This window comes from Agrilus planipennis, unplaced genomic scaffold, assembly GCF_000699045.2.
Source record: "Agrilus planipennis isolate EAB-ADULT unplaced genomic scaffold, Apla_2.0 scaffold199, whole genome shotgun sequence".
Lineage (NCBI taxonomy): Eukaryota > Metazoa > Arthropoda > Insecta > Coleoptera > Buprestidae > Agrilus > Agrilus planipennis.
The window spans coordinates 525,508-547,322 of record NW_020439011.1 but is presented as its reverse complement, the minus strand read 5'-3'; the positions used below and the strand labels follow the sequence as shown (position 1 = coordinate 547,322).

At 33.6% G+C, this 21,815-nt stretch overlaps 1 protein-coding gene across 5 annotated transcripts in view; it reads left to right on the top strand.

Moving 5' to 3' along the window:
- LOC108741299 (neurotrimin-like) overlaps window positions 1-21,815 on the top strand; it is a 78,881-nt gene that overhangs the window by 7,432 nt on the left and 49,634 nt on the right. For 4 of the 5 annotated variants that reach the window (XM_025976176.1, XM_025976172.1, XM_025976174.1 and 1 more), the window contains exon 2: window positions 9,822-9,952. In XM_025976176.1, the coding sequence (XP_025831961.1) occupies window positions 9,822-9,952 (131 nt within the window). Of the gene's footprint in view, window positions 1-1,031; window positions 1,134-9,821; window positions 9,953-21,815 lie in introns of those variants that run through there. The other variant, XM_025976173.1, reaches the window with a different exon arrangement.

The window sequence follows — 21,815 nt, the reverse complement described above, 5'->3', positions numbered from 1 at the left end:
ATAAGTAAGATATTGTTATTTTTAACAAAAATAATTAACTCCTGAAAATAACAAACAAAAATATGTATTTGTATCATCAATAAAATTTATAATTCAATTGAAAGTAAAAATTATCATAGTAATAATCATTTTAACACTAACAAAGATGAAATTTCTTTTACAACAATCATTTTCGTATTTGAAAGAATTATTTATAACAGTGAATATAATGTTTAGTTTATTCACAAAAATATTAAATGAATATTTATCGCTGTAATTACAGAAAATAGTATATCAAATCATAATAATCATAATAAATACAAATTTTGAAACATTTTATGGATGTCAACAAACAAATAACCTCCTGAGTAAGAGGTAAGAATGTGAGTGTCAATAACTGCGACATACCTATAAAATTGAGCCTAGTTATTGACACTTATATTTTATTAATAAAGCTTTATTTAATATGATATATTGATTTTTTAGACTAAATAATAGTTCATTATTAAACAATTTATATATATTTTATTATATTTTTATACTTATATAATGATTATTTCACTGATTGAATCGTCGAACGCGCTTCCGTAATTTGCTTAGACCATAACTAAAAAATGGCTTCCGCAGTCACTCCACACTTAAAGATTTTTTTTATTAAGTTTTCTTATTTTTTATTATTGTGCTTGTCATTAATTAAGTACAGAATAAATTTATTTTAATTTTTAAAAAATTTATTAACCCACTTAAGATCTTTTTTTTTTTTAATTCAACATAAACCTAAAATTGTCAGAAACTGGGCCAGTGTCAATAACTGGGTCTTTTACCTTAGTTCTTTTTCAGTTCACCTTAGCAATTTTATATATAACTCACCACTGCTTAGCATATAGCGTTGAAAAGAACGAGAGAACTAGAAATAGTATATTATATAGATAGAGTGTGCGAATGTGCGGACACGTGGGTATCTCTATGTGTGGCTAAAGTTGAGGAAATTCGAGTTAACGAACAGCATAGAATACCTAATTAGTTTTTCCATTGCAGTGTAGGAAGAAAAGGTTCCCTGATGAGCTTTTACATATTTGCCATCTGTCGTGCGATTTTCAGAATACATTATAAGGCAAACACGTCCCGAATTGTATGCTCTCTGCTGCCTAGAGGTGCAAAGATCTGGGACCGAAAACCTTGCCAGATGTAGATAGGGCTGAATGCATAACAAATAACAACGCAAGCGGGGTTACTACTACTCTATTGACGTGTTGAAAAACACAATAAATTTACATTGTTGTGCTGCGCACCTAATATTTGGCGCTACCATTTTCCACAGATTATTTACAAAATTTCTATCTATGCGAGAAAATTAATGACTCGAAAATTATTCACATAATATTTTTTTCAGAAGAAATAGGCGAGATAGGTCGATAGGACACTTTCTCAGGCTTGAAGGGCTTGATAGTGACATATTAGAAGCGGAAACAGGAGTTAAGAGGAGTGGAGGTAGATTTAGATTACACAGTTAAAGATATGGGGTGTTCTAGCTTTAGGGAAATGGGAAACATTATTTCCATCATTAATGCCAAAATGAGAAAAGTAAAATATTTCCGTTGGGATTTGGTAGATGTCCCATGTCATTCGCTTTATTCGAATTAAAAGAATCATAAGATATAAACGATGAAATGAACTTGCTGAATAGGAACCACTTATTACCACACACTCATTCTTGAGCATTCAGAAGCATTCTCGAACATCTCCGAACATTCCTACGAACAGACTTTTCCAATTAGACTATTTTGTCACACCTCTACCTATTGACGAAATCCACCCTAACCAACCTTGCACCCGATTAATGGTAGACCACGACTACATACAGTATTACATTAATATAGAATTTTCGATAAATTTCTATTGTACTGTAGCGGTTACTGCATGACTAAAGTTTCAGATACAACAATTCGTTGTCGGATGTACAATTATTAAATATTTATAAAATGTAACATCCCCATCGGTATTTACTTTTACTAGTTCCTCTGATGACAAAATGCCGTCATTATTTTGTCGTTTTCATTTATCAAATTTTCATTAAAACGTTGTTTAAATCCAGGCATTAACATGTCTTTAATTCCCCAGTTAAAATTGATTGCCGTTTCTATGTGTTCTAATTGTGCATTTTGTGGTAGACAGAAATTTGTATTTACAATTCTTTTAACTTGCTTGTTCGCAAGTAAAAATGTGTTAACCAACTTTTCGTTGCGGTTGAATATTTTGAAAAAAATCAGTGGCTATTTATTTAAGTTTACTTTTGGTACCCATGTTGGGCAGTAGATATTTCTTGCTTCGGTAATTCTTAGTTAGTTAATAAATTGTTCATTGTTAAGTGGTGTATCCTGTACGCACGCAGTCAGCTATTGTAAATATTGTGTTTGTACTTGTACACATATGGGTACATACCATCAGTGAATATCATGTTATCAGCCTCTGCTATTAGGGTAGCCATGACCGAAGTCAAACAAACATCGAGAGGGCGGTAAAACCCACCGGTTACTTCACACACCTGTCATATTATATGAATATATGTACATACCGATCATTTCCAATTCGATCAAACGGAAAACAATTGCAGGTACAGTTAAGTGTATTGAAAATGGACGGGAAACATAATTTATTAAACACCAGAATAGAAATTACTACAAAAGTAGTTGAACGTTATTTATGTATTTCCATGTTTTTACAGTAAAGTTTCCTTATTACACCCAAGCTATATAGGGTGCAAAAATATAAATTAATCAAAAAATTTCACCTTTTAGTTCGACTTCAAGGTCTCGTTTATAGTTGCCGATCAATATTTATTGTATTCCTACATGCGATTTTTACGTGCCGCCACTGGTAATAGGGGTAAGTTATCAAAAGAGACACGTTTACAAAACACCTTGTATGTATGTATGTAAGTATGTACGGATGTAAATCAAAGGGGTTTGTCAGATTATACGAATGCATGCATGTATATGTGTATGTGTACGAGTTTGGTTATTGTAGAATTTTGATCTGTTAAATCATACATACATACGTATGTATATATATATATATATATATACGTATGTATGTATGATTTAACATATATATATATATACATTGGCTAAGAGACAGTCAGTTTTCGTTATTAAATGGTACATTCTCGGCAATGAAGTTGCTCGTGATTAATGTAGGCAATCGTTGTCAGTTGCTACTATAAAAAGGAATGTCAAGGGAAATAGGGAATATAAACACACTTATCCAAGAATATATTAATCATTAAACAAATTGCTCATGTTTAATTATTATCAGGCCATACTTATGCATATGTATAACGATCCAAAAAAAAAATTATATCGTATCAAGTATAGTACCTATAGTAAGAGATATTCCTAATCCTACTGTCTTGCAGTTTAAATGTAGAGTACCTAATACCTACCTGGTAAACTTGTGTACGAGGTGGAAAAGTTGGTTTCGTGATGTTAATATTGAAAATTAATAGGAAACACAATATCCGTTGCTAGGATAAACGAACTCTGAATTAGTGGGATAAAGCTTACGCGAAATAATTGAAAATCTTAATTGTATTTTGAGATTTAATTCGAGTGCTTACTGAATTGATTGGTAGCTGAATCGTTCCCCGGCATTTGTGAGTTCTTTATTAATATTCTAGCTTCGAAGAATAATGGAACTTTTCAATCTTATCAGTCGCTCCAAAAAGAATACATACCGTAAAACCAAAAGTATTTGTTTATTTTTTTACGCCATCCTTTGGTCTAGTGTTACCCTTTTTTTTTATTGTTAAATTGTAGAGATTGGTTAGGAAGAAGAAAAGCAGTTTTAATATTGATGCGTTAGAGCAAAAGTAACCGATTAATAGAGTACGTAGCAGTTCGTAGGTTAGTAAAATGAAAGAACTCGAAGACGGTGCAAAGAGACGTCGAGGTCTCGTAGAATAGAGCCGGTGGTGGAGACATTCTGGGGGGTATTTTCTCTTGGAATTCCTTTTTCTTTAATCTAGAAAAGGAAATCGTTCTTAATTTGAATGTGGTGGTAGCTTTAAGGTAGGAAGGCTGGAGACAGTAGCCTTACAGAACATAACTTTGTGATTCTCATCACGATGTAATAAATCAAGTTCCAGAACGCGGAGATAAAATCATTGGAGAGGCGCTTTAACCACCTTGGGCTATTCTCGCGTGAATCAGGGTTGCTTGATCTTACAATGTGCTCGGCGCTTTTATTTTTATTTCCCATTCTACACACTTTCGTACAAGCGGCAATATGTATTTGCTTTACGAATTACATAACTACGACTTTATTCTCACTAAAATGTTCAAAACTACAACTTTTCAAATTACTCTTTACACAAAAGTATTTAAAACATTTGCAACATCATCATAAGGTCGTCAGTCCTAAGACTGGTTGGACACGCACCTTCACTCCTTCATATCTTGGGCTAATCTTCGCATTTCCCTAAAACTAGAACATCCTACATCCTTAACTATTTGCGAACAGTAATCCAATCTATCTATTTCCTATTGACTTCCATAGAGTCCTCTGTTCTCCTATTCTTTCTAAAACCTCTTCATTTCTAACCTTCTTTATCCACGGTATCCTCATCAATCGCCTGTAACACGACATTTCGAACGCTTCTAACCTTTTCTTTTCCGCCGCGCCCACCGTGTATGTTTCGCACCCGTATAGTCCCGACCTCCAAACACACCTTTAGCAACCTTTCTCAACTACATTTCTGGCTATAACCACTTTTTTGCAGTTTTCATAACTGTTTTTAGTACATACAATGTTTTATGATTGGGGTTGTGTATTATTTTGATATTTATAGCGAACATATAATTTTCCGATTAATAATGATAACAGTTAGATTTAATTTAAGGTTTTGATATAAGTAAATAGTGAAAAGAATAAAAAATGTAGTTGGTAGGTAGCGAATTTAATAAGATGTTGTAGCAAGAAATGTTCGGTTCTAGAATAGAATATTAATTGGCGAGTTATTAAAAGTTTTTCTTGTTTATAATAAAACTGAAGAAAGAAATTGCTCTTCAAAGGAAAACAGCGGAATCGTTTTGAAAGTAGGCAAAGAATCCGTAAAATATGAAATTAGGCCCCAACAAAAGGAAACTGAAATTAAAGTTGAAAATTATTTTCTTAACTTTGTTTGGAAGCAAGTGATTTTTTTCTGTTGTTTGTTATAATAGGTGCTTGTTTAAGAGTACGGAAATTTAAACTAAGTTAGCCAACGGCTCGAAAAAGTTACGGCGGCCTGTATCAGACGAAATAAGAACACGGACAAATGCCGCATCTTTATCGAATTATATCGTGGATGTTGGTAAAAATGTGGACTACATACCAAAATAATTTTTCCTTTAAAATACTTTTGGAAAACAAATTAAAATTGTCCATTATGGTCAGCTCAACTCACATATGCAATGACGATTTTTATAAATTTTTCTCTAAAGACGTCCTTAATTAATAAAAGGATAGTGTGTAATGTATTAGGCATCTTATAAGTTTAATTGTAAAGTGGTCAATGTAGATTTGTGTTTGTTGGCCTCTCCTTTTTCAAGGGTTTTATATAAGTTTCTGTTTGCACGGAAGAATGAAAGCGGCGGTACAAACCGCGCTAACTACGACCAGTCCGCATTTCAAATTGAATATTTAATACGTTTAAATAATATATTTATACCTACTTGTGAATTAATTCACTCCGTTTGAACGTTTAAACATAGACGCGAAGATTAACTAGCTACAGTTCTAGACTGAATTCAACTGAAACGGAATCCAAACACGTTAAATTATGTAGCAATAATAAGGAAATGCAAACTGGCCTACTACAAATTTCTCATTAAAATTTACGTTTTTGTTAGTGCAATTACGTTGCAAGTAACATGTTGATATTCAAAGTGGATTAGGTACTATGATTCCAAAACAGGGCATGCCCTACAACAGTTCAGGTGGGATATCTATGGTTGTTCGGAAAGTCATTTCGTTTTTTTTTTGTGGAAATGAAAGACAGTTTTCGTATAATAAACAAATACTTTATTAAATTATATATTGACCGTTCTGGTCCAACACCTTTTGCCATCTTTCTGGTAGTAGCATAATTCCACGCTCATAAAATTTTTGGTCTTTGCTGGCAAAAAACTGATCGAGGAGGTTTTTGACCTCCTCATTTGAGGTGAAGGTTTTACCGTCTAAAAAATTTTCGAGTGACCGGAACAAATAATAATCCGATGGTGCCACGTCTGGAGAATATGGTGGGTGTTGCATTGTATCCCATTCAAGCTGTAAAAGCTTTTGGCGAGTGACCAAACTTGTGTGAGGTCTCGCGTTGTCTTGGTGAAACACTACACCTTTCATGTTGATTAGTTCTGACCTTTTCTGTTGAAGTGCATCATTCAGTTTGTCCAGCTGATGACAGTAGACTTCCGAATTAATCGTTGTGTTATCCGGTAAAAGCTCAAAAAAAAACGATTCTTTTAAAATCCTACCAAACAGACAGCATCACCTTATTTTGGTGAATATCGGCTTTGGAAATGGTTTGAGCCAGTCCATCTTTTTTGTTCCATGACCTCTTGCGTTTGACGTTGTTGTATACAACCCATTTTTCGTCCCCAGTGATGATGCGCTTCAAAAATGGATCATTTTCGTGACGTTTGAGAAGCGAATCGCAGACGTCAATTCCTATCTTGAACTAACCTTTAAATTTAGCTAAAACTAGAACATCCCTCATCCTCTACTGTATGTGAATTGTTATTTAACCTCTACTTCTCTGAACTCCTCTATCTGTTTTCAACATATTTCTACCTATGCCTTTATGCCTTAGAACGTGTTCTACCAAGTTATCTTGTCTATTTTTTATTAACTCTGTTCTCCTACCCTTTCTAAAACCTGATTTCTAACATCATTCGCTTGTAACACATTTCAAAAGTTATCCTTTATATCCCTACTGCTCTTTCCATCCTGAATTATCTGACTTTTTAGTTTTTCGTCTGCTATCTTTATATTCGCTTTTTCTTACCTTACAGACCAATATTTCTGTTTTACTTTATTTACCATTTTGCCAATACCGCTTTTATTTTATTTAAGGCTATGTCTATTAATTATCAATATTGCTGCTAGCTAATTAGTTTTAGAGGTAATTATCTCTATGTACTATGTTTTTGAATCATTTTCCAATAGTAAATATGTCACTTTCTCTTGTTGTGAGCCATCAGCTCCTTTCTGTTATATTATTACAGCTTTTTCCATTAAATTAGATTTTTTTGTTTATCTTGGCATTGTTCTTTTGATTCTATCTACTTTTGCTTAGTAATCACATGAACATTGACATATTGCATAGATACAATAAAGATTGTAACAATAGGGCATTGTAAGCTTTGAAATGCATTCATTTTGAGGGGATGATTTTGTAATGTTTAAAGTTTTCGAAAGTTGTAGTCTTTTTCTAATAAAGTTCACATTTTCGACATTGTTTTAATGTTTTCCTGCGACCTATTATAAGAGAAGAATGGTGTCGTTTTCGATTGTCAGGATAATTTCCGCAAAGTCTTTGAAATTGATGAGTTTTTAACTCCCTAAGATTGCCGTGCAAGTTGAAAGGGAAAAGATCAGTTTTAATGTTCCTAAATAGCCCCTTTATGAAAAAGAACGCAGACTATAATAGCTTCGTTTTTTTTCTTGCCATTTTTCTGCTTAGAGTCTTTTATTTTTCATATTATAAAGGCACCTAAATTAAGTATCTCAAATCCTATGCGCAAAAAATTAATGACGAAAAGCAAAACCATCTTTTATTGACTTGTCTTTCATATTCGCGATCAGTTTATTAACTTCTATTGTTATTTTTTACTTTCCAACTTAATGAATACTTATAAGTATTTTAAAAGGTAATATCTATCTAAATATCGGATATACGCGCGTGCAAGAAGCTTCAGAACGGATTTTTCTATAAAATATAAAACGACGGTAGGCATTTAAATTATTTAGTTTTCTATGTCAAGGCCAAAACAAACGAGCCTTTTTTCCCTGAATAAGAGACAAAATTAAAAAAACATTTCCATGGCGAGGGTGTACGTATTTGAGTTGACGTTCCTGATTAGACTGTAGTGTTGTATTTAATTTGAATTTACCTTATATGTAAATGGCTTCTTGAAATGTAACTCACAGACCCTTAAGCAAACTTAAGCAAAGCGCTCTAAGGAAAAGTCTCGAGTTTAGTAATACAATCAAAGCTGCCACCTAATGCTTCCCTAATTTAGTTTTCTGCCTTCCTTTCTCTTCGACTAACAGAAATACAGAAAATAAAACCGAATTGTCGTTTCGTAACGTCTCGCGAAATGAGAATTTGCTCTCTTAACTATGCATAAATAATTTTCAAGAGTTCCATTTCTGGTTTGGTTATCATTTTCACCAATTTTTTTTGTTGCATATCGCTCAACATAGCACATCTGTATATGTCTTATATATAGGCGCAACTAAGCGCCATCATCATAAGGTCATCAGTCCTAAGACTGGTTGGACACGTACCTCCATTTCCCTAAAACTAGAACAGCCCACATCCTTAACTATTTCCGAACAGTAATCTAATCTAGGTCTACCTCTACCCCTCCTAACTCCTGTTTCTGCCGCTAATATGTCTCTGACTAGACGTTCATGCCTGAGAAAGTGTCCTACCAACCTTTATTGACTTCCATAGAGTCCTTTGTTCTCCTATTTTCTCCAATACCTCTTCATTTCTAACCTTTTCTACCCATGATATCCTCATCATCCGCCTATAACACCACATTTCGAACGCTTCTGACCTTTTCTTTTCCGCCGCTCCCACTGTCCATGTTTCGCACCCGTACAACGCCGTGCTCCAAACATACACCTTTAACAACCTTTTTCGAATTTCTAAATTAACCGTTCGCGAGCATAGAAGTGACTTCTTTTTATTAAAGGCGACACGACCCTGCGCTATCCTCTGCTTTATATCCCTACTACTCCTTCCATCCTCACTTATCTGACTTCCTAGGTATCTAAAATCAGCCACTTCTTCTAATTTTTCGTCTCCTATCTTTATATTCGCTCTTTCCCTACTTTTTCTTCCCTTGCATACCAGTATTTTAGTTTTACTTTTATTTATTTTCATACAGTACTGATCTGTCAGTACCGCTTCCATTTTATTTAAAGCTATCTCTAGGTCCTCCTTGCTAGATGCTAATACTGCTATATCATCTGCAAATCTAAGCATACTAATCTTTTGCCCTTGCACATCTATCCCTACAGTTGTACTGTCTTTAATGATGTTGATGGCGTCTTCGATGTATAGATTAAAAAGTAGCGGTGACAGTGTGCATCCCTGCCTAACTCCCTTCCTAATATTTACTTCTCTACGTTGCATCCCCATTTCTATAAGTGCTTGTTGTTCTTTATACAAACTAAGTATCACTCTTCTATCTTCGTAATTCATCCCTACATTTTTAAGTATATTTAACATCTTGTCCCATTTAACTAAGCGCCACTGGATACTAAAAGCACTCTCCCAAAATATATTTTTTATTATAAAAAACAGCGATATAATAGAAAAAGAAACTTAATTAAATGACTTATATTGTTTTATTTTTCATCACCTCTTCTTTCCATAACTCTTGTTTCTGTTTATAATATGTTTTATTTGTCTAACAGCAGGTTTGTTAACAAAATGATTAACCACCCCCTAAAAAGCCATTTGCGCCTATAGTCTTATATACGATACTTTTAAAAATGACAGAAAACCCCGAAACTGTATTGAAATATTGTAAATATATTAATAACACAATTAATATAAACGTTTGTTTTAGTTGCAACATCGGCTATTGCGACGCCTGCTACAGAAGAACCTGAGTTCACGGATGTTATCGAAAACATAACTGTAGCTGCCGGAAGGAATGTCAAATTTGCCTGCTCAGTCAAAAACTTAGGCACATATAAGGTAAAACAAATTGTTCTTAATTCCTTTGACGTCAGATTGACGATTCACGATTCATGCCAACCGAATATGATTTTAGTTTTTGCTAGATAGCAATAAATTGTTGTGTGGAGTATTATTTCCCTTTCGTGGCTTTTTTCTTCGTTAGATACCGCTTTATCATAAAATTGAGAAACATTAATAAGTTGAGATTAGAAATCAGCTGTCTGCCACTGATTAAGTTGACCTGATTACAACATGCTGACAAAGAATTTTTCTTCGGTTTTTTGAAGGGTGCAAACCAATATTGGATACTTAAACAGAAGGGCTAATTCGTGATACTTTTTCTAAACCGAAACGGGCCACCGTAGAAAAAAGTTTTATCTTGATAACACAAAATTGGATGTGTGATTTTCTTCGTTCAGCCAGAATCCTATAACTTTTTCACAGACGATATCAACCCTACGCATAGTAGTTTCACATTCGACCAATTTTGACTTATATGAACATTTTTTGGCATGTAATTTGATTTATAATCAATCGGTTGAGTCGCCTGCGTTTGTTTTTTAAATTTATTTTTATTACCTCACCTTGATCTTTTCGAAAGTTTTGCTTTGAGCAGTCGATCAAACTAACCGATCAACGCTTCGTATGAAAAGGATTATAGGCTTGAGATTGGAATAAGCAACTTTAACGGAGATTTTCACATAATCCTTCGTGCAATACCATAATAAATATTGGATTTCTCAGTTTATCTATGTAAATTGTTTTACTGAATTTCCTTCAGGGAACTTTAAATACTTTTCAAATAGAAAGTAAATTATATTTAGATATCGAAACTTTATAGACTGCACGACCTACTGGCAAACTAAAATAGAAGCTTCTACAATTACCCTCTGTTTTATTTTAACTAAATTTGCCAGTTGGAAATTGAGAAAATTGGAATTTAGCCTAGTAACTAGACCTATTTCAGCTGCTTCTGGTAATTTCTGTTTAATAATTGATCCAAATCGATGTAATATTGTGCGAAAGATACAAGTAAGGAGTTGTGTTTCCTATTTAAATTTGACGTGACATAAAACGGTGGCTGTTTTATATATCCGCAAGTTCTGACATCGCGACGCTCGCGGACTGTGGCACATCGGTGCTACTGCCTGCCACAACATGAATTGTACAAGACAATTCCCCTGATGGAATTTCCTCCAACATTAACAACTTATATACGTTGCTTCCACACTGTACGTATGAATGAAACTACATACAATCTATTCCAAAATAATTAAATAACTCGTTACTTAGTGCAGTCAAATTATCGTAAAATAACGAGGTAGATCCAAAACATTTCTGAATTTTTGATATTTTGTTCCTGGAATTGATTTATCTCGATGTAGATTGCAAATGTAAAGGTATTTTTCTTTTAGATCCTTCAGTTTAAGCATTTTTAGGGGCGCTATTTGTTTTCCTTTTGATGTTTATAGCTTAGTTAAAAATAATAGATAAGTACTAGAGAAATATCGCGGAATGCTACAGGAAAAAGTGTATTTGAATTTGAAAAGAAATTTTGACAATTTGCTATTTTCCCAACGGATTTTACGAAATGCAAAAGTTCTAGCGAATAGACATTTAATTAGCAAGTCAACTTTTCGGCTTCTTCGTTTTCTTCCTTCATGTCGACGTTTCAGTGTTCAACGCCTCATGACAGCTAACAGGAGCACTAGTAACAGTGAGAGCAGTGGTTCTGTAGCATTTCCCCTAAAGCCAATAAACCTGCCAGCCAACTCGTTCATTTGATTCGTTTCATATTCCACAACAGTTCCCAATTTACATGCTATCGATATTTTGATCACCGTCACAATCAACCGATCGACTTTTTATTACATAATGCATTGAAAACGTTCTTAAACAATATGCAAGAAAAATGAAAATTTCCCATATGTAGTAGAGGCAATTGAGAATCTCGTGGGTCGTAGCCTGCATTTACGTTAATGAATTTAACATTTGGTTCCTACAGATTCTGTTGATAACGTAAAATTTTGGATTTTTTATTACCTATGTACGTAGTTTTAATTATTTTGATAGTGTTCACATGGTGATTGTCAAAGCGTTTGATAAATTAACTAAATCAAATGATCCGGATCATTGTAGGTATTTCCATCATCAAGTAAAAGCAAACAAAGCAGTCGAGAGGGGGAAAACCCCAACGAAGACATTTTACGCTAAATGAAATGCGTAAGTATCTTACATTCAACTACGCTATTGGCACTGGCATTATATTACCACAGCACGCTAGATTCTCTTCCTTACCTTGTTCTCTTTACCTCTTGTCGGTCTGTTTTGTCAGTTTAATGGTTATGTTTACTAATTGTGCGACTTCACAGTCAGAATACAGAACAAGTTGCATCCACAAGAAGATTACCACATACAAAACCAAATGCTACACAAATTACTATAAGCACAAAGTTGTTTGTTTCACTGCCAAGAATAATAAAATTATTATTGTATGGCTTTTTTTAAAGTTCGAACGTATATAATTAATTCAAATCAATCTTTTCAAATATCAATATCCACGTATTTGTTCGAACAATATTTAATTTGTTGAAGAAATAACTGTGCAATTTATTAATTAGAAAAATATAGTTGGGATTATCAAAATTGGTAATGTTATTTCTCTCTCCTTTCCGCTTGGGACTGCATCTCTTTCTATAACACATCAATTGGTGTAATGCTATCCCTTTTCTTTATAAGTGTCCGCTGCAATTCATACCTGACATCCCTTTTCTTTCTTTACGATATTCCTATATAACGCCTGTCGTGAGTAAAAATAGACGTTCCGTCAGCAGCCGCTCTAGTTTAGTTAATAAGTTGAAAGAAGAAAGTAAATGAGACAGTTTTATTGTAGAAAATACCACAAATGGCGGTAAACGCCATCTGTAGTACGATGCTACATTTTAGGATTACGTATGCTCCAACAAGGTCCTTATAAATATATGGATATCTACTTGCTGAAACGAATCCCGGCGTAGTTAACCTCAACGTGATAGGCACGTTACCATATTCGATTATGGTTTCAGCAAGTAGATATCCATATATTTAAATGGACCTTGTTGGAGCATACGTAATCCTAAAATGTAGCATCGTACTACAGATGGCGTTTACCGCGCCATTTGTGGTATTTTCTAAAACGCGCTGTTAAGACAGCAGGTAAAAGTTGGTCTGTGTTCTGTCGGAGCTGTCTGCGACGCGCTGATGAGATCCAAAAAGATCGAAATCGCGATCCGCGTCTGGCAGTTTCGACAGAATACAGACCACTTCGAATTATTTTATTCGATTATGGTAACGTGCCTATCACGTTGAGGTTAGCTACGCCGGGATTCGTTTCAGCAAGTAGATATCCATATATTTAAATGGACCTTGTTGGAGCATACGTAATCCTAAAATGTAGCATCGTACTACAGATGGCGTTTACCGCGCCCTTTGTGGTATTTTCTAAAACGCGCTGTTAAGACAGCAGGTAAAAGTTGGTCTGTGTTGTGACTGAGCTGACTACGACGCGCTGATGAGATCCAAAAAGATAGAGATCGCGATCCGCGTCTGGCAGTTTCGATAGAATACAGACCACTCCGAATTATTTTATTAGTTTTATTGCAGATTATATCAATTTTGAACGTTCTAACTATATATGTAAGCTGCAAGTAACGAGACCTAACTGTAAAATAATAGCATCGAATAAAATAATTGAGAACTGTTTACTGAAAAGGGCGGCTTTCGCTTGAGTGACATAGTGTAGAAATAAAGTTAGGAAACAATATAGAATTGTGAAATAGAGCGCAAATATTGCGATTGTGTTAATTTTAACAGGACAATTTTGTTAAGTGTAGGAAAAATAGCTGTACCCTTACGGTTGCAGTAATAATAGCAGTAGGAGTAGATACTAATCCGGGAAACGTTTGTTTTCGATGTGAAGATAGGAGCTTAACTGATTTCCGTAATCTAGTCTGGCAGACCTTTCCTCGGGCTTATAATCTAATAATATCAACGTTGTAATCAAGGATTTTCCCATCTCTAGTTTCTCCTCTTCGAATGTCTATCGGGACCAGACTGCTACTGAACGATCCCAGTAAAAATACAAGAACTCGATAAGACTGAACTTGTAAAGTTTACTGTCACCATGTCGCGTACATTAAAATCCTGAACGAAATAGTCACTATACGAAATGGGGTCGAAACAAGGATTTATCCAATTAAATTTACTACGAAGAGAAATACAATTGCACTCAACATTGGATCGAAAAGACCAAAAGCTCGGAAAGAAAAGCGAAAGTGAATATTTAACCATGTTCACTGCCGGTTTCAAAGGTCGGCTAGACACATATATAAGTCTAGGGGTGCAAACGAAACATTAAATGGGCGTAGTTTTTTGAACTCCTCCAAAAAGAATATTCTGACTACGTCTGTGCCCATGATCGCGATAGAGTTTTCAAACGAAGCAAGGCTTTTAATTTTAAAGTCATTCTATTTTATGGAAAATTTTTGTAATATAAATCTGCAAATTGTATTTCTGAAATGAAATTTTAATTCCACTCTGGATAAAAAACATTTCATTATTTTCCTATTTATTAGGAAGTATACGCATTAAATAGTTGTTATGCTGAAAATGTTTTCAGTAATAAAACGAAGAATTTCCAAAAACAGTAAACAAACAAGGAAGGGTGTTAATAAAGCTATAGCTATTATAAATTTCCACGAAATTAAGCCGTTTCTTAATTTATATAATAGTTAATTTAAACAATACCGTGATATAAACGATAAATTAATGAAAAACATTTGTTCGTGTAGAGAATGCCTTACGTTGTAGGACAAGGCAGAGACAACTGCCACGTACATTTTTATTTCATCGCCAATTGTGCTCAACAACCGGAAATTTATAATGTTAATCAGAAGTACTGTGTGTATCAGTAAATGGGTCAGTGAATACGAATGCTGGCATCACTACACTGGCCTAAGGTGCACTTCAATTTGGTCGTCGAATTCAATTCTTTTTTACATTATTTTTTTTTCAACGTAGTTATTTATAGATAGATATTCAGATTCGCTTCCATAAAAGAATTACCATTATTTTATTGTCTCGTGGAATTTTAGAAAAACATTTTGATTGACAATTGATTTTTGTAAGTAAAGTTTTTAGAATTGTTTTCTAAGAATTTTGGATTATATGCATTTATTAGCACACCACAATATTTTGTAGTTTTCAGCTCTACACAGCTGGCTTATATCAATTGGATATTGTTTTGGGGGCTGTTTTGCTGTAATTCATAGAATTTCGTAGTTCCTTGCTAAAGGTACGATAAGTGGTGATTTGGCAGGTGCTGGTATCAATTTGGACCTTCAAAATTCCAATAATATCGATCTAATATTTTAGCTTACCCATTTCTAAGGAGTTTAGAATTTTCTGAGTTCTCTTCAGTTAAAAAATTAGAATATGAATTCATGGAATGTCTTTTTGTCCCTTTTTTAAGCTTCTAATTCCTTCAATAGTCAATGTACCAATTTTCATTCATCATTTTATATTATGTTTGATTTAGAGGCAAAAATGTATTTTGCATTTTACAAAGAGAAAATACATTTGGAAAAGTATTTTAAATAAAATACAAAATTCCTGCATGAAAGACATAACTGTCTTTTCAGTTCAAAGTCCATATATTTATATGTATGATTGCATGTATAGATGTTAATTGAGGACATTCGAAATTTCCTAGGAAAACTTTCAGGAAGCTTTTGTATAGAAAGGGCAAGATTTGCTGCTTAACTCGATGAACCGTAAATGTGGTACAAGCTGTGCTTTAATCTGTATACTCTACAACTACATATCTCTCCGCTTTGACGTAGGTAATGGAAAGAGTTGCTAGACATGTACTTTTCTAATCAAAATATCAAAAAACTTCCTTCTTATTGAATTTAAACAGCGATTTCAAAATATTCTCCAACATAAAACAACATTTTTGTGGAAATTAACATCGGGTTTCTATTTATTCCTACAGAAACGAAAATATATCAAATCATCGTTTGATGATTATTTCCTTTAAACTAACTTCATATCACATAATTTCTTGTAACTTCTTCAACAACATCTCAGAATGTTTTGACAATTTATTTCAGATTGGTTATACCTACTTCAATATAATTTTTCTGCTTTTTTATTTTTTTTTTATCAAAAAAGGGAAATCTGATTGTAAGGTGTCAAAAACAATGTATTTTACAACTGAACCAAAAAACGTACCTACGAATGAATGAACTTGATTTCGAATGGGAGTATTCTCTTGGGTATCGTGTTGTTGTCAACGCTTTATAATTAAAAAAGGTAGCGTATGAATACTACGTGTTGATATTTGAGTAGAAATATAATCGAAACAAATTTTGTATTTCTCTCACACGTAGGTTGGAATAATTCTAATATTTAACCCTTGTATTCCTGCCGTAGCCACCGTAATAACAACTAGTGAGGATATGTCCGAGCTAACAGCTGCTACCACCCTGCAATTTGTATGTCTATTGTCCCACTGCTTTTGATCCTTGAAACAGTCATTGTGAATAGATGTACGTATTATTATCATGTTTCAAAGACACAAAATACATACTGACGAATTTTTTGCACGACATTTCTTTGAGCTGACTTCTGAAAAGGGAGTTTTTTAATTCGAATGTGTATTTAAAATTAAAATAAATATTCAACGTACAAGAGGTACCACCTACTTCTTAATATTAATAGTTACTGAATGTTTTTCCTTTATCCACTTACGTTTTTCCGAGATTTGAATTTTTATAACACGTGAACAGTTTCAGTTGAAGGTATTCCGAAAGGCTTGTTATAAGAGGTGTAGCTAAGGTTTTCCTGCTTAGTGAATGCATATTTCTAAAGAATCGGTTTCAGTGTTGAAATAATTGAGGATAAATGGGGCTGAAATACCTACATGAAGTAGATTTGAATTGTGTGTAGAATAGGAAATTTCCTCGGGCTTCCTCCGGAAGGAAGGCATCGAACCGGCGAATCCTTTAAAGGAACTGATAAGCATTCATCAACAATAAAAACATTCAAAGTTAGCTATGAACCGAGTTAAGGGGGAAACTTTTTACAGCATTCGCCATCTGCTTGGCCGCGAGCCCTGATCACAAAACATAAGACTTTTTCTTACACTACTACTTCGTAAGATGAATTTCCCTTTATCGATTAAATACCGCAGTAGATAAGATTTTACAACATCATCCTCCGAAACGACTCACATCGGAAACTAGACCATATACTTCAATTAACATTTACAAGTCACCAAACGTTAAGGAAATGTAAATTATAGAGTTGATATCATCATCATCATCATAAGGTCGTCAGTCCTAAGACTGGTTGGACATGCACCTCCACTCTTTTCTATCCTGAGTTAATCTTCGCATTTCCCTAAAACTAGAACAACTCACATCATTAACTATTTGCGAACAGTAATCTAAACTAGGTCTACCTCTACTCCCTCCTAACTTCCCTTTCTGCCTCTAATATGTCTCTGATTAGACCTTCATGTCTGAGAAAGTGTCCTACTAACCTATCTCACCTATTCCTTATTAACTTCCACAGTCTTCCTAATACCTCTTAATTTCGCCTGTAACACCACATTTTGAAAGCTTCTAACTTTTTCTTTTCCGCCGCGCCCACCGTCTATGTTTCGCATCCGTACAGCGCCGTGCACCAAACATTTCTAATTTTTTTAATTAACAACCTTTTTCGAATTTCTAAATTAACCGTTCGCGAGCATACAAGTGACTTTTTTTTATTCAAGGCAACTCGAGCCTGCACTAACCCATGCTTTATATCCCTACTACTCCTTCCGTCCTGACTTATCTGACTTCCTAGATACCTAAAAGCTGCAAATCTAAGCATACTAATAAATATAAGACTAACTAGTAACTACTTTAGATATATTTATTGCATACTGTAGTCGTTTCCGAACCTAATTATTCTCGGTCTCCACATCCTGACCCATCGCACTCCCATTAAGAGGGACTATCTCGATCCTGACCTAAATCAAAAAACTAAATATACGCAATTTATCAATAATGTAACTATAGACCATGATATCTTTACAACCTTTCAATTGTCATTTACTATTAAATGCTTGTTTACATTTTCGAAAATACAAACTGGATCGTTTACGACATCGTAATGCTTTTTGATCGATAGCCGAACTACTGTTAACACCTGAAATTACATTAGGATGGTTTCCGTGAATGGCGGTCAAAGGTGAACGTATATTAATGTATTGTATGCATATACGTACAGTTAGCTCTAATTAATCATGCCTTTGAACTGTGGTTTGGACTAATAAGCTGTTTGATTTGAGTGAGACAAGTATGTAAATTAAATGCGTTTACAATAATTCAAGTAGCAGGGGAAGCTAAGAAAAATAGAGACTAGAGGGTGACGAGAAATCAAAGGACTCAACCGATCATTATGAAATTTTCTACACACATTGCCAAGGGTACAGAAAAGGACATGGGGTACCTTTTATCCAGAAAGAAATACTGTTTCTGAGAGATAGTTAAACTGCTATAAATTGGTGAACGATCCACTTCAATTTATATTAAGTGACTGTTTCACAAAAAATGCACCAACGAGAGCACTGCATTTTACGTTTGACCGTTTGAGTTAGGTACCGGGATATCTGCTGTCAAATTGAAGTCATTGTTAGAAAAAGTTGGAAAGGTATCTGCTTTTAACCAATTAGATGATTTTTTTTCAATAGAGCTTCATTGAAAACTTTCGTTCTTGAGAGAGTTGGGAGGCAAAGTTGTGAAGGAAATTGAAAATTCGAAATTTCGAGTGATGAAAGTTTGGAGTTTGGCGGAGAGACGCGAGTATAAGATGATGACTACAGCCCATCCAGTTCTCCTCTTCGTTTATTCGTTCGATCATGCATGTGGTGTTACTCGTTGGAGTTGGAGAACTACACTAGTTCAGCTGAGGCAACACATGCTACTGCTACACACTGCCGTCAAGCTTTCAACTTTTTGTTTGCTCTTTTCTTTAGCCCGGTTATTGATGTAACGTGGTAATGGATCGTGTGTCCGGCAAAGTTTCCTTTTCCCATATCACTACAAACTCGATTACAACACTGACTAGAACAGAAGAAGAAACAAAGAAATTGCCAGCCCCGAACTGCTTTTAATAACCATCTAATATTTTATGAGACATATTACCGACCGCCTCTGTATCATCTCATGCTAAATCATTCAAAAAATATTTCACTAAGGTAAAAGGCCCAGTTTCTGACACTCTAAGAGTGACAGCTGAGATTATATTACGATAACTAAAATAATATTTAATTAGAATAAATAATTTTTATACTATAAACAAGTTCAGAGTTTCTAGAAAAACTCATATACGCGATATAATTATTTGAAGCGAATTAGTAATTTTAATTAATGATTTAAAAAGTGATGTTTGAAGACCCAGTTTCTGACACTTAAAATTTCTTGTGTTGTAGTTTCTGACACTGCCATCGGCCTAGTTTCTGACACTCATATTTGGTAATGATTCTCTCTCGGTTAAATTATGTATTATCAAGTTTAAATAAACTATAAGTAATTAAGTATTCATTAAAGATAAATTAAATATTTATTATAAGTAAGATATTGTTATTTTTAACAAAAATAATTAACTCCTGAAAATAACAAACAAAAATATGTATTTGTATCATCAATAAAATTTATAATTCAATTGAAAGTAAAAATTATCATAGTAATAATCATTTTAACACTAACAAAGATGAAATTTCTTTTACAACAATCATTTTCGTATTTGAAAGAATTATTTATAACAGTGAATATAATGTTTAGTTTATTCACAAAAATATTAAATGAATATTTATCGCTGTAATTACAGAAAATAGTATATCAAATCATAATAATCATAATAAATACAAATTTTGAAACATTTTATGGATGTCAACAAACAAATAACCTCCTGAGTAAGAGGTAAGAATGTGAGTGTCAATAACTGCGACATACCTATAAAATTGAGCCTAGTTATTGACACTTATATTTTATTAATAAAGCTTTATTTAATATGATATATTGATTTTTTAGACTAAATAATAGTTCATTATTAAACAATTTATATATATTTTATTATATTTTTATACTTATATAATGATTATTTCACTGATTGAATCGTCGAACGCGCTTCCGTAATTTGCTTAGACCATAACTAAAAAATGGCTTCCGCAGTCACTCCACACTTAAAGATTTTTTTTATTAAGTTTTCTTATTTTTTATTATTGTGCTTGTCATTAATTAAGTACAGAATAAATTTATTTTAATTTTTAAAAAATTTATTAACCCACTTAAGATCTTTTTTTTTTTTAATTCAACATAAACCTAAAATTTTCAGAAACTGGGCCAGTGTCAATAACTGGGTCTTTTACCTTATATGCTAACCTTTTTTTGTTTAGTATAAGATTAATACTGCAACGCAAGGGAAGAAAAAGCAGGGAAAGAGCGAAAATAAACATGAATGAAACAGAAACAGGCGTTAAGAGGAGTACAGGCAGACCTAGATTAGATTACCTACTATTCACAAATAGTTAAGGATGCGGGTTGTTCTAGTTTAAATGAAATGCGAAGATTAAGAATTCTTCATGCAAATGCTTCTTCATATCCTCATTATCTATCAATGGTTTTCTTTAGATTATTTTTAAATTGAATGCAGTAGTTTGTCACAGTTGCAATTACTCCTTATCGATTTTTCATTTGAGTTACATGCAGCATCAATAATAGTAGGTCATCGCATTGTTAACATGTTTTTAAAAAGTATTTGATTTAAGTAGCGCTGCCAGTGAAACGAGAGGCTGTAGAACTAGTATAAATTTATGCAAACTATCTTTTTGACATAAAAGGGTGAATGTTTATTAATGGTCTGTATGCCCTCAGAATATTATTAACTATGTTGCATGCTAAACAATTTATGTACAACTAACCGACAACATTAAGAAGACCACGGTAATTTAGTAAGTTGTTTATGGCCATTTCATCTTATTAATGTTGATCAACGCTGCAGTGTTTGTCGGATGTCAAAACGAAATACGAAAATAGCTACTGTAGTTTAAAAGTTACGTAAATATTAATTCCGATCTTTAAACTTTTCAAAACAATGTCTATAATTTTTATTGAATGGCCAAGTAATGACATAAACTCGTGTAAGTACTCGAAATTGTTATAGGGCGACGATCGTATTTGCGAACTTTATGGCTGTGTTTTATGCTGTCTGGGATGTCCAGTTTTATTTGTACGGGGACTTAGCCAGAAATTCAATTTTAACTTTATGACGATCATCCGAATACAGCATTTACATTAAGAATTTTTCTACTCCATCAAAATCTTCTTTAATGACAACGGCGCTTTTTGTACGTATATTGTCAGCCTTTAAACGATTTTATTGAACCGAGAATTAGCATTTTTATCACTCAATTACAAATAATTATGATGTTATTTTCTTTACATAAGTTTCAAACTAACATTCTCTAATGGCGTTTTATATACGTGTGATTCTCGATTCATCATAATAAGGTCGTCAGTCAGACTGGTTGGTTAGGCTAGGTTACTTTGCATTTCCCCAAAACAAAAAAAATCGGTTGTCTGTAAAGTCGGTTTACTGACGATAGTTGAACGTGACAACGTCATAAGAAAATACTGATGGAATGGTTTCATTTTTCAAATATTTTGTATGGATATAGAGAAGGAGGTAAATGGAAATGTATTATTGTATAGCAGCTGTCCACGCGGACGCATCGCTCACTCAAGTAGGAGAGAGACAGATGTCGAACGCTGCCGAACGCGGAGGCCGATTG